The sequence below is a fragment of the Pungitius pungitius genome, chromosome 12 (genome assembly GCF_949316345.1).
Source record: "Pungitius pungitius chromosome 12, fPunPun2.1, whole genome shotgun sequence".
In the NCBI taxonomy this organism is placed as follows: domain Eukaryota; kingdom Metazoa; phylum Chordata; class Actinopteri; order Perciformes; family Gasterosteidae; genus Pungitius; species Pungitius pungitius.
The window spans coordinates 4,006,800-4,019,738 of NC_084911.1; the positions used below are offsets into that span (position 1 = coordinate 4,006,800).

General features: G+C 45.6%; 1 protein-coding gene across 2 annotated transcripts; it reads right to left on the bottom strand.

Annotated features, from left to right (window-relative positions):
- Nucleotides 1-42: 42 nt before the first annotated feature.
- On the bottom strand, nucleotides 43-10,970 carry dnmt1 (DNA (cytosine-5-)-methyltransferase 1). Of its 2 annotated transcripts, XM_037475909.2 has the most exons (35): nucleotides 10,770-10,970; nucleotides 10,279-10,315; nucleotides 9,620-9,727; nucleotides 9,290-9,530; nucleotides 9,106-9,178; nucleotides 8,929-9,013; nucleotides 8,807-8,847; nucleotides 8,670-8,724; nucleotides 7,982-8,065; nucleotides 7,560-7,669; nucleotides 7,309-7,427; nucleotides 7,120-7,212; nucleotides 6,889-7,040; nucleotides 6,525-6,712; nucleotides 6,323-6,337; nucleotides 5,362-5,545; nucleotides 5,182-5,279; nucleotides 4,865-5,012; nucleotides 4,666-4,781; nucleotides 4,389-4,590; nucleotides 4,175-4,308; nucleotides 3,891-4,070; nucleotides 3,592-3,816; nucleotides 3,309-3,501; nucleotides 3,110-3,200; nucleotides 2,884-3,021; nucleotides 2,497-2,779; nucleotides 2,270-2,411; nucleotides 1,822-1,988; nucleotides 1,560-1,737; nucleotides 1,047-1,242; nucleotides 808-971; nucleotides 554-670; nucleotides 317-410; nucleotides 43-243 (listed from the first exon to the last, which is right to left on the bottom strand). In XM_037475909.2, exons 1-35 carry the CDS (start codon nucleotides 10,814-10,816, stop codon nucleotides 206-208), a joined length of 4,536 nt encoding a protein of 1,511 aa, XP_037331806.2. In that variant the 5' UTR covers nucleotides 10,817-10,970; the 3' UTR covers nucleotides 43-205. The 2 variants fall into 2 exon arrangements, with proteins under 2 accessions (XP_037331806.2, XP_037331807.2); XM_037475910.2 differs by lacking the exon at nucleotides 6,323-6,337 and having other exon boundaries at nucleotides 10,770-10,969.
- Nucleotides 10,971-12,939: the final 1,969 nt, after the last annotated feature.

Here is a 12,939-nt window from a genome sequence, read left to right on the forward strand (position 1 = left end):
TACATTTAATGTCTGCTAATGCAAGAAATTCAAGTATTTCAGTTTCATAAGAGCTTTATTTGAAATATTACATATAAAAACTACATACAATTTGTTCCACATGATTAAAAGCAGTTAAAACAAAAACATTGAACGTCATAGAGTGACACCGTTAAAGACCAGTCAGTTGACAGAAATATTGGAACCGATTCTTGCTGCAGGGGAACTAGTCAGAGCCCTCCATCTTCTCTTGTTTGACAGCGTCTGAGAAAGGAGAAATCTGTGAGAATTCAGCGTCGAGCGTCAATCAGGGAAGTCGAGTCGGACGACTCCTCACCTGATGCTTGTTCCTCCTTCATCCTCTCCAGGACACACTTCTTCAGCTCCAGGCCGATGGCTCTGGAGAGCGGAGGCGGCACCGCGTTGCCGACCTGCAGGAACACCAAGAAGCCGTCGCACAGGGCGACGGTTGAAGGGGTCAGAACCAATGTCTGGATGTTACAAATACTACACGCAAACCACACTTTTTAAATTTGATCATTTTGCAATGCATCTCGCCGAAGGCCCATTTTACCTGTCTGTGTTTGTCCAGGATGTTTCCAAAGAAGCGGTACGTGTCGGGGAATCCCTGAGAGCGAGCACACTCCCTCACGCTGACCACTCTGTGCTGCTCGGGGTGCAGAACACGACCCTGAAATCACAACGGAACAAACATCACTTACAAGCCTTGAAGGAGTCTCGTCATCGCAGGGAGAGCAGTGTTCGTTAAAAACGTGACCAAAGCAAGTCGTCCGCCTCCTGGGGGTGGTCGACAAGGAGCTCAAGTACCTGCTTGCCCATGGGCTCCGGGTTGGTGACGGTCGTGCTGAAGAAGCCGTCCCACTCCAGCCTGCCGTAGAGGCCGGCCCAGTGGTTGTGGCGGTTCCCGGTGTGGGGGAGACACCACGGGATCAGGGTGCCGAACTGCCGGTCAGCGGGGTCGCACGGAGTACCTTTAAAAAAAAAAAAAATATGTTATCAGAGCTGCACCTGAAGCAGGAAGGAGGAGCAGAGATGGAGCCACGTACCTCCTGAACAGGTGCAAACCCCTCTGAGCGCGCCGGTGCTGCTGCGCCCGTTCTTCTTATCCGCGTGAGAGTAGCGCAGTTTCTTGGTCATGGAGCCATCTTTGAGCCGAACCTCCAGGTTGGGCAGATCCCTCCAGTCGGAGCCGGGGGCCAACGGGATGTGACGCATGCGGCCTTCAACCAGCGCGCTCATGTCCTGAGGAGACAAAAGAGGTCTGAGAAATGTAGCGCTCACCCATCGATCCCAGAAGGAGTAACTGTCTTAACATCACTACCAAGACAAATAGTCACAAAAAACAGAAATGAGTCAGCAGGTTTACACTTGCCTCGTTGCAAAGTGAAAATAAAAATCTGGTAATCAGAGGGATTTTAAACTTGTTAAATGAAACTAGTGATTTGATAGCCATACATTAAAAACTTCTGGCTTCTAATTTACAAAAATCACAACAGTGGCGTTTGATTCTGAGGAAAACCAGTGCGCCCCATGACATGGTGTTTGCTTCGAGCGATCACCTTGCAGATGTGATCCCTGAGGATGGGCTGGTACTGGGTCCCTCTGATCTGCCTCTGGAACCAAGACTGAGGCTCTCCGTTGTAGGAGATCTCCAGCCCAGCGGCACCATTGCGAATCTCTGGCAGGTCAGACATGGTGTCTCTGACCGTGATGGTTCTGTAGATCCCGCCGTTACCTCTGTGGAAGACAAACCGTTCATTAAAATAAACTGTTAGGATCCATTAGACGAGCGCCTGCGAGTTCCCTGAAGGTCCCCCTTACCGTGTGACATTGCTGACGTGTCTCTTCTCGTCCACCACCACGCTGAGGGAACACGCTCTGGGAGCGAACACGTGCAGAGGCTCGGGGTAGCGGGGCAGCTTCTCCCCGGGAGCAGCAGCCAGGATGATGGCCCTGCGGCGCGTCTGGGCGACGCCGTACTGACCGGCCTGAGGCATCGAGCACGTTAGTGGCTCAGTAGTGGAAAAAAAGGACGTACTAGTTTTTCATAAATAACCAGTGAGGAATCTAAACGTTGTTCCGCACTAAAGGGCTTTAACAAGGCAGTGGTTCCTAAACTGGGGTCTGAATAGCTTTGATTAAAGAATTGAGATTGAACTACACACTCAAGTCACTTTCCTTTTATCCAATTCTGTCACCATCTGGTGGAATGTCATGTGGTTGGTTCTACGTCACCATTTAAAACAAGGGATTTTCATTCCACACCCACCTGAAGGACCCCGAAGGTGCACTGGTAGCCCATGCGCACCAGACAGCGAAGAGTCAGCTTCAGGACCATCGAGCTTTTGAAGGAGACAAAGTTCCTCACGTTCTCCAGCAGGAAGAACTTTGGTCTGTAGTAGTCACAGTAACTGAGGAACAGAGGAACCAGCATTTTAAATGTGCCCCTTGTGTTCCACACTGCAGGAAACCTGGGTCAGTCTGCCTGTCACCGACCTGAGATAAGAGACCACCAGGGAGTTCTTGAACTTTGAGTAGGTGCGAGAGTTGAAGCGGTTCATGCCGCTGAAGCCTTGGCAAGGCGGCCCTCCGCACAGCATCTCCACGTCGCCCTTCTGAGGCAGCTTCTGGCCCAGAGAGTTGGTCTTCTCTCCCGACATGACCAGCTTGAGCAGCACGTTGCAGTCCTCCGTGAACACCGTGGTACCGGGGTTGTTGAGCCTGAAGGCCTGTGCTGCCGGCTCCCACATCTCTATGGCCCACAGAGTCTCAGTCATACCTGAAGAGGACAGCAGCAGCGGTGGTGGTGAAGAAAAGCAACTGCCGCCAAAACATCGGCACATGAGCAGTGGGTTCCACGAGTGGCGCAGAACAAGCACTCACCGGCCTGGTGGAAGCCTTCGGAGAGTCCGCCGCAGCCAGAAAACACGTCCAGGGCGCGATATTTGGGCACTTTGACCGTCTGTGCGTCGCTCTGAGAGTCCTGCTGTTCCTGTGCAGCAGCTTTTCCTTTGCCTTTACCTGGTAGAGAATAACAGATAATCGGATCAGGACTTCAGTGAGCGTAAAACCATTTTAATGTTACAAAAAGAAAAGATAAGTGTATCACCTTTCCCTTTGCCCTTTCCTTTGCCTTTATGCACAACAGAGCGTGCATGGTTTGGAGGATCTTCAAAGCTCTTTGATTTTGCATTATAGGCCTGTAAAAGAGAAACAGCAATAAGATTACACGTCAAGTATTTTGTTTTCTTATTGTATATTTTCACATTTCTCCCCCCCATCTGAAACTCTGCAGATCAGAACTGTACCTCCAGAAAATAGAAGCGGTCAGTTCCACCACTGGAATAGTCCTGGACCGATTCATTCAGGTCTTCCGCATATTCTACTTGGCAGCGGCCGAGCAAGTCCGCCATGTTGACGGTGACCTCTTCGTCACTCCAGTACAGCTGGTTGATGTCTGCGTGGTAACTGGCTTTGACACCTTTGTGAGTGTTCTCAGGCCTGAGGGGAGGAAACCAAAGCTGGCTCATTCACTTGCACACTACACCAAACCCGGAGTAATGAGCAGGTCGTGATTTCTTCTTTTTTCACCTGTAGAACTTGTAGAGTCGCAGTTTGACCTCCGAGGTGTCGCATTTCCCGTTGCCGCGTTTCTGACAGAAGATCTCCTTGATGCGCCCGATGCGGAAGGGCTCCGGAGCGTCCAGGTTTGACCCCTTGATGTAGTCCGAGGACTTCCGGTAGTATTCCGGGTACAAGTCCTCATCCACGTCCTCCTTCCTATGAGAGCGCTTCACTGGACTCGCTGGCTTCACACTGAAGGACAGAGACAACCAGTCAGTCCTGCACAGATTCTTCTTGTACATAACGCTGTGAGTCACTTGACTCACCTGAAATTGAAAGCGTCTGGATGCATGTAGACACTGTCTCCCACTTTGAACTGCTCCCCCTGGAAGCAGGCCAGAGCGTAGAGAACCTTGGAGTCATGGTCCTGGTCTGCTATGGGATCAAATGCACGAGGCCTTTCCCGTTCCTCCCTCTCTTGGGCCCGAACGCAGCTTAAACAGAAGCTGAGAGCAAAAGAAAAAAAAGTGAACTAAAGCCAATCCCACACAGTAAGTACACGTGTGTGTGTGTGTGTGTGTGTGTGTGTGTGTGCGCGCACGGTGCTTACGTGAACTTGCAGTCTTCCGATGCCGAGGTCTTGGGAGGCGTCTCAAAGCGGGCGCAGTCCGTGTCGTACCAGAACTGATAAAAGAAACTCTTCCCGTCGTCGTCAATCACCTTGATTTCCAAATCCATGCCTCCCTGAAAAACACAAACGGAACCATGAGCTCACGAAAAGAGTTTTCACAAAACCTTGATTAGCCCGCCGTGAGGGAGCCTACCTCCATGAACCAGTTGTCGGACGGGGCCTTGTACATGACGTTGACTTTTCCCTGCACGTAGTTGAGCAGCATGTCTTCACACTCGTCCACCATGACGAGCTCCAGTGGATCGGAGGATTCTCCCAACACAGTTTGGGTCCCACGATGGAACCAGTGGGCATGAAACATCTGGCCATTGTTGTCCTCCCACATTGATGCGATCCTAAGAACGAGTAAGCCGTTAGGTTTTGTGCAACGACATTGCAGACTTGTTTAAGGAGTCTAAAAGAGGTCGTACCGTGCCAGATACAGAGGCAGCGATGGGTCCTCTGATGAAACAGAGACGCAGTCGCCCACCTCCAACACCTCGTCGTTCACGCAGACCTTCCGGTAGTAACGCTTCTTTCCTTCAGTCTGAAGGAGACAAACTAATTTAAACACGGCCGGATTTTCACATCTGAACTATTGGAACAACCAGGTGGGGGGGGGATCAACACCTGAACGGTCTCTCCGATCCAGGACAGTTTGCACTGGGTCTGCTTCTTCCTCTTCGGGTGAGACACTTTCTTTGGCTTCTCCACTGGAACATCTTCCTCTTCAACAATCTCATCATCTTCAGCCTCCTTTACTGCGAGGTTTGGGCATCTAAAACAAATTAATGCATCATTCAGCTTTTCGTAAACATAAAAAAAAAGGATTGTCCAAGGTTCAGGTGTAAACTACATATCAAGCAACAGGAGTGAGGAACTAGAAGTATAATTACAAGGCTGCGGATGTTATCAACACATTAAATTGATCAGAAAGACCCGCTCACCTTCTCTGCTTACAGGCCTGCTTGCTTTTGCCACCTCCCCCAAATTTGATCATGTCCTTGCAAGCTGGACACTTCCCACAATCCGGAGCTTGGCAAACCTGTAAGAACATTTATGTATTAAGATTTGGTCTAACAGATACCATCGCAATGCTCTTTACACAAATCAAGGAAAAACCTCACCTCACAGACACCACAGCGCTGCCTTTTGGCCCCAGCACCGTCTTTATCGTTCTGCTCAATCTGTTCAGAGAAGAAGGTATCAAAGATCTGGTACACCAGCGTGGTAGTGGTCGCTTTAGTCGGGCCCTTGTTGTCCTTCTCGATCTTGGTTGGGTGGCGGATGGCCTGTCTTCTGGCTGCTCTCCTGTCGACGGAACAAAAGTTGTGTTCAGAGGAAACTGTCCACTTGGCCTAACAAACACCTGATGGTATGCGGAGGCCATGCAACACAACAGGCAGGCAAAACCACACAGGCGGTGAAGATGTTCAATGCAGAGTTCCCGTCAGACTCGACTGGCCAATGAGGTGCTAAACAAACACCGGTCTGCACAGAACACACTAACGCAGCGTTATGCCTGATGGCTCAACTTTCTGAAATAAATGTGTAAAACTAAAGTGCATTACCAATTCCACTCAGTTAAGAACCAGCCTGGGGCACCTAGGGCCAGAATCCAGGCAGCACTTAAGTTTTAACCAGCAATAATTCACAAATGTAAAAAAATAAAAACTATATTTATCTTAGATTAAGTGCAGCGAGAACCTGGAGATTGACAGATTTCTTTGAGCAATAATTTTAGTTCTTTTAGGCACATGTCACAAGTACGGACTGAGTACGTTTAAACTGTAAAGCAATTTGTCATTTGAGCATAACCAAATATCATTTTTTTGTTACATATCCATACAGATAAGTAATTTTAAATGTATTGCACACAAACAATCAGTTGTGACTCGTGGGCACGCACCTAACAGCAAGGATAAATATTTGCCTGCATAAACTAAAATAACCACATTGTAAAGCCCAACAAATTAATAACTTTTTTTTTTTTTATTATGCCATAATGCTCTTTTGGTCCACTTAACTTCTCTCACAATAAAACACGCCACCATACAAGCTAAGGATGCATTCAGAAGGCCGACCTACCAGTACAGCAGCATGCTGCATTAGGAAATGTCAAAGGAATGTTAGACATCAGGGGTAAACGAAATATAAAAACAAAGTGGATAACTTCCTGAAGCATCCGTTTTGCAAAGGTGCTTCTGTCAGAAAAACTTAAGTAAATAGTACAAATAAATATTTAAAAAAAAAACTAGGGAACTGAATCCTAATCCGCTTCCAGCCGTACCTCTTCCCCAGAGTGACTCCTGCCAGCTTGATCAGGTCTCTCATGCAGGGAGTGACGATGATGGGCTGCTCGTCAGAGTCGCCCGCCTCGTCGTAGCTCTCCACCTGCTCCACCACAAACTGGGCGTGGCGCAGCAGCGTGTCCTCCGTGAAGCAGTTAAAGTTCAGCCCTGCCGGAGGGACTGTTGTCTGAGGACCGGATAAACAAGGCATTTAATATTTTTGTTAAGGCTACGGTATATTTGCATAACATAACGTGTGTGTGAGATTTCTCTTTAATCACAGGCGTTTGACATTTACTTAAACACATTGAATAAAAGTCACAACTCTTCTCCAGTCTTCTGTTCTCGTTGACAAGTCCTCACCTCAATCTTGTTGAGAAGGTCCTCATAAGAAGCATCAGGATTCTTCTGGAGAAACTCCACCACGATCTTGCTCATGTAGATCTTCTCCTGCATCACAGCAAAGATGGGTGCGTACTCCTCACTGGACTGCATCAGGATGTAATCAGCAAAAGCTGCATGATGGAGAGAGAACCATTAGGACGTCATATAGAGAAGGAAAAAAAAACTGGATAATTAAGGTAACTTTGCTACCTGTTGTGAAACCAATTAAAGCCTTTTCGCCACCATCAAACCCAGTAATCCACCAAGCATTGATGGGTCCAAGCTTCTTGGCAGGAACTCCACCTTGAACAAGCATTTCACAAAACGCAATTTAAACGCCAGCTTGATTGTGACGAACAGTTAAACCATCACTTTCCCTTGAAACGTGGGATTTCATACCATCCAAGCACGGGTTGTCATCATAGATTGGTTTGACAACGCAGCTGAAGTAGAGCTCCACATTCTTCTCAATCAGCCCGGAGTCGAATGGACAGAGGTGGCCACGCTTGTCGTAGACGCTGCGAGACACAAGAGGCCACACCACAGCTGACTCAAGTGCTTCACTACAAAAATAAACCCTCCGTAATCGCTGTTTGTAATCAGGTGCCGAGTTTCACCTTCACGCTGAAGTCTCAGAACAAACAACCAACCTGAAATTCGTAATCTTGTGCTGTGGCAGATCGTCGTAGCTCTCAAATCCGTCCTCGTTGGAGTCGAACAGGGAAAGACGCTCGTCCGTCAGCATCTCTGGTTCATCAAGCTGAGAGCAGAGCAGAGTTTCAGTCTTCTGCTCGATTAAATCTATACGCTACAAGACAGACTGATCCTGTAGTGAGTCTAGATCAGCTCTTTAAATCCTGATCACATTCCAAGTCAATTACTACAAGCTGAATGTCGGGGGGGCGAAGCGAACTGTAAATGATGAGTGGAAAACCCTTATTTCAACTACTCTGTAATAGCCACCGTGAACGCAAGGTTTTACATTTTTTTTAATCCATGTTTGTCATTGTAGACTCCACTTAATTATCTGTATCCTTTGGAAAACATTGACGACTTGGAATAAAAATCTCACCGCAGTATCAGGATCTCCTTGAAAGAACTTTAGATCGGAATCGTCCAGGTATTGTCTGCAGTCTGTACATTTTGGGGGCGGTGTCTGGAATAAATAAACAATATTACACAGGATGCCTCGGTAAGAATCAGGCTAAACTACAACCGTTTACAGGTGGAGTCTCAAAGGGCAGAATATAACTGAAATTCATTAACCACCATTTTTGGACAAATCCTAAGCAAGATGGAGGCAGCAGATCTAGGTAAGCAATAGACATCTGGGGTTGACAAAGAATAGTTGAGGTTTTGTAGTTGTACATTATACATTGCTCTCTTGAGGTAAAATATTAAATGAACAGTGTTAATGTAGAATGAGTATTTCATAACAGGTTCAGGGTCTTTAGTTTTGTGGTAGACTGAGTGTTCTACCAGTTCAACCAAATTTGACAAATAGTTGCTTGAAATTAGCAATACTTAGACATTTAAAGTAGATGTTATTAAAGATCCCTCAATGCCTCTTAAAACACAAGTGTATTCAACTAATCTGGTTGATTAGCAAGCTTCTCATCAAAGCTCCGGCCCGCATTCAGCCTTCAGCGGGCCAATCGGCCGGATTAAGAGAAAACACCTGCGTAGGTGTTGCGAGGCTCCAAAGCCCTGCAGACACCCCGTTTACAGCTACGTCATGGAGCTCAACAACAAGCCATTACCTTTGCCGCAGAGACCGGTTTGGTGATCTCACTCTCCGATTTTTCTGGAGCAGCACTGCACAAAGAAAATGGATTAGTGCGTTCGCTTGTGAGAGTTGCATCAACACCACTTATGTTGAGAAAAAAAAACGACTCACGTTTCATCCGATTCAACTTTGAGACGTTTCTCCTCGCGAGTCTACAACAAAAGACTATGGTTACATACCAGAAAGCAACAGTCACAGCTCTGATTAAACGCCACTGGAAAGTAATGATTCACCTCCTCTACATCGTCTTCCTTTTTCTTCCCTTCATTTTCTCCATTAGCAGCGTCTCCGTTCAAGTCGTCAGACTTTCGCTTTTGACTGGAAAAGAGATTTACATGTACTTGTAAATTTACTTTTCGTTGTTGAATCAGTTGAAACATGCAATAAAAATCAATATTTCATGTACGCACACTTTAGAGAACATTGACATGATTGTGGGCTGTTTCCCAGAGTTTCTCGTAACTCTGGTACTGGCCGGAGATTCTGCAATGAAGAGAAAAAAAACACTAGTTTTTCCTGTACAACATAAAATCAGTTTCCATTTAAATCCAGTAAGACTTTGCATAACAAATGGAAGAAAAAAAACAAACGTACTTGTGTTGTCAGAATTTGTTTTGCTCTTTCGTCCACCTTTCCCTTTTGATGCAGTTGGCAACTTGACAGCCTCCTCCTCCTCCTCCTGTGCGTCCATGGTTACATCTTCACTGTGCTTGTCTTTGTGAGAACCATTAGATAAAACAGTCTTTCCATTGTGCTCAACGCAGTCAACGTGTGAGCCATTCTCATGATTAAGCTCTTTTCCCAGCAAGGCCTTTACTTTGGAGAGGTAAACGTCCTGAGGAAAGTACATGGCGTCAGTCACAGGAATAACGGGCTGACATTTGAGGATTAGTTATGGTTTAGATTTATTTAAGAGTCACTAACCATTGACATCTCTGAACTCTTCATTTTCTCCTCCAGGCTGGTCAGCTGGTCCTGAGCGTCGACATGCAGGAAGTTCTGCACCAACTTGAGCTTCTCTTTCACATGATCCTGGAACAGCATTTATACAGATTATGCGTCAGAGAAGTTCAACTTTATGAACATGGTTTTAAAAAACAGCTCTTCTTTGGGAGTAAAGTTACATTTCTTGATTTCAGTGTTACGCACCATTTTCCTAAAATACAAATGCCAAATAAACCGCATGACATGGCTTTATTGATGCTGTTCACACTTTTTTATAAATACGCTCACCTTTAAGAGTTGAAATGATTACTTTAGGACACTTGGGGAGGGATTGTGTGAGATCCACTTAATTTATCAACCCACTGGGCATCCATGAAGCAGTCACTATCTTGATGGAATTGAATGAACAGTTGATATTTTGGCTTTTAATCATATCTAGATAATCATTCAAATTAATGAATCGTAAATGAACCAAGCAATGTGCAGACCTGAGATAAGTAAAAAACCAATTAAAGGGTTGGTCTTCCATTTCGATTAACAAGACACTTGGAAACCACAATCATGTTCAATGGTCTTTAGAGAGAGTGATTAGTGAGCACCTGCGTATTAACGGAGGGATGAATAGACACTGAACCCACCTCGCCTGAAGAGCCATCCTCATCCAGCACCTGCAGCCTGGCAAAGTCAAAACAACGCTACGTTAATGCAACGCAGGTGCACGTTAACGTACACGACGCGACTGTGGCAATAACACTCGTGTTGACAGCGAGCAAGCAGAAACATAACGTCGGATAACGAAACTTCCTGAGTGGCGCCAAATCTCCCACGCTGCTCCATCCATTGACAGGCTAGGATGCTAACAGGTTAGCGTTATTAAGGGGGGGGGGGGGGGGCGCGCTGGATGCAGCATCAGTATACCCTGTCAAGTGACAACAAGCTAACGCTAGCTGCAGTTGCTAATAAACGGCAGAAGGTAGAAGAAGCTGCCCTGCTCGTGACAGCCGGGGAAAGTCCAGCGCAGCCGCTAACATTCGGTTTAATACACGTTAATGAGGCTTTTTTGACCAAGACCTCCAGCTGCATGCATGCTATTAACATAACGACATTGTTAGCATTCAGGTTAACGGACCTTTTCCTGACATCCTCTGGAAGAGACACGGAAGTCTTGGATGGCATGGCAAACGGCTAGCTCAACAAGTGAGATATAAAAAGGTTTAAAACCGCGTTAAAATCGTTTAAAACAATGTTTAAAGCCGGCCGTTGGTCCCTGCAGCGAGGCTCCGGTCTGGTCGCCTGTCGTCCCTCGCGATGGATACTATAAGCAATTCGGGCGCGCGGGCCGTCTTTTCGCGCGGAAACCCGGGTGTTGTGGACTGTACCACTTCAGCGATTTGTGGGTAAAACACTTTCAACACTGTGCGTAATATTTACCTCCTCATCGCATCGCCTGAATTTAAATCCCATTTCCGCATTACAAACGAAATATTAAAACAACACCTTGATGGTCGCCTGCTTGTATTCGTAAAATATATATTTTCTCTAAATCAACAACTCATTTGCCTTACCCCTACTGTTATCCAGATGCTTTGGACGACGGACCAAGCGGAAGCAATCTGAATGCTGTTTACTAATTAATTATTCTTTCAATAAATATCTGCATTCGAGATGAGCATCTATACGTAGCTTATTCATACTTTTGGCTGAAGGCATATGATAGATTGCAGTGAGCAATATCAGGGTTTTGGTTATAGCTGACTATGTTTGCTGCTATAATACGTAACGTTATGTTTGCGTTCTGATCTACGATGGCGCTTCTCTTTTTATTCCTACTCCATCAGTAGATACTGATGTGCATTTCCCTGCTGATTTTGGTTGGTTGAACTATAGTCAATTTTTGGGGGAGATAATATCAGAAGGACGTTCAAATGTATGACAAAAATAAATAAATAATATGACAGTCCGTGTATTTAACCACGAGGTGGCAGTATGTCGTCAATTACGAGTAAATGTGAGTATTTTTTCATGTTATCATATAGATGGGTGAGAATCCTCTGCGTTATATTGTACATACAAATCTAACGTGTTTACATTCACTGCCAGTTCCAATCACAAAAAAATCAGTAGAAATCCACAGACGTCACAAAGTCATTATTGAGCGATGATTTAAATCAGTTTAGTAGTGTGTGTGTGTGTTATATTTGCTTAATCTAATGGAGATTTTTGAATATGTTTGTCATTCTGATCTCCACGTCTATTTTATTTTTAATGTTCTCTATGCAGCGACATCCCCACATACGTCTAGTGTGCTGACTTCCATGTTTTTGTATACACAGCTTCACCTCAGGTTTCGGAGTCTGATGTCATATCCTGCAGCGCGCTGGAAAGCCTTGGCAGTCGTCCCGGCAGCGCAGCCTCCTGGGGCTGATTCAGCCAGCGTTCCCACCCAGGAATCCTGGATGTCTGACAGGAAACAAGCCCAACTCCCCCAAGGCCACTACAAGTCAGTCTCTCCCCTCACCCCGAAAACCTCTCCCGGGCTTTACGCTATGCTTCCCTCAGACTTCCCACCATAGCGCTGTCTTGCTTTGGCCTTTAAGCAATTAAACGGTTTTATTAGGTAAAAGATCCATGATTAATGGCCAAGTAAAAGCATGCATGTACCCTTTCAGGCTGTCGTGTTGAAGCTAGTGTTCTTCAAACCATGTCAGAGCATGTTTGGATTAAATGCTCCATTTGGAATACTTCTCAGATGCAGCCACAATAGGGAAGCATCTCAGGACCTGCAGAGAATTCACAGCTGCATTTCAGTAGCTTGCAAATCAGGGTTAAACTCAAACACACTAAGATTTCTTTCAGTATTTCATTTATTTTATAAAAAAGGAATGCAATGAACAAAACGTTGTACCTACATTAGTGTTTCAGATTGTACCGATTTAACACAGGCAGCGTGCTATTGGACACAAAAGGCTATTGCACACGAGACATTTCAAACAACACAAATCATACATACTGTACAAAAATGCATACATACATACATACATAGTTATTCATGTATTTACTATAAAACATCACAGAGTCAAGCAACACAATGAAGGGACAGGTACACAGTTCAAAACACCTTCTCCATCTGAAGAAAAAAAAAAAAAACTCGGGAAAGCAAACATCACTGAAGCTGCCAAAGTGCTTTTCACCATTTCTACTTGGTCATCTAAATTTGAATGTCAATATCAAAAAACAAGCGAGGGAGATTTAAATGCATGTCCACAGGAAAAGGGTTAGTGTAACCCTGAACAACAGGA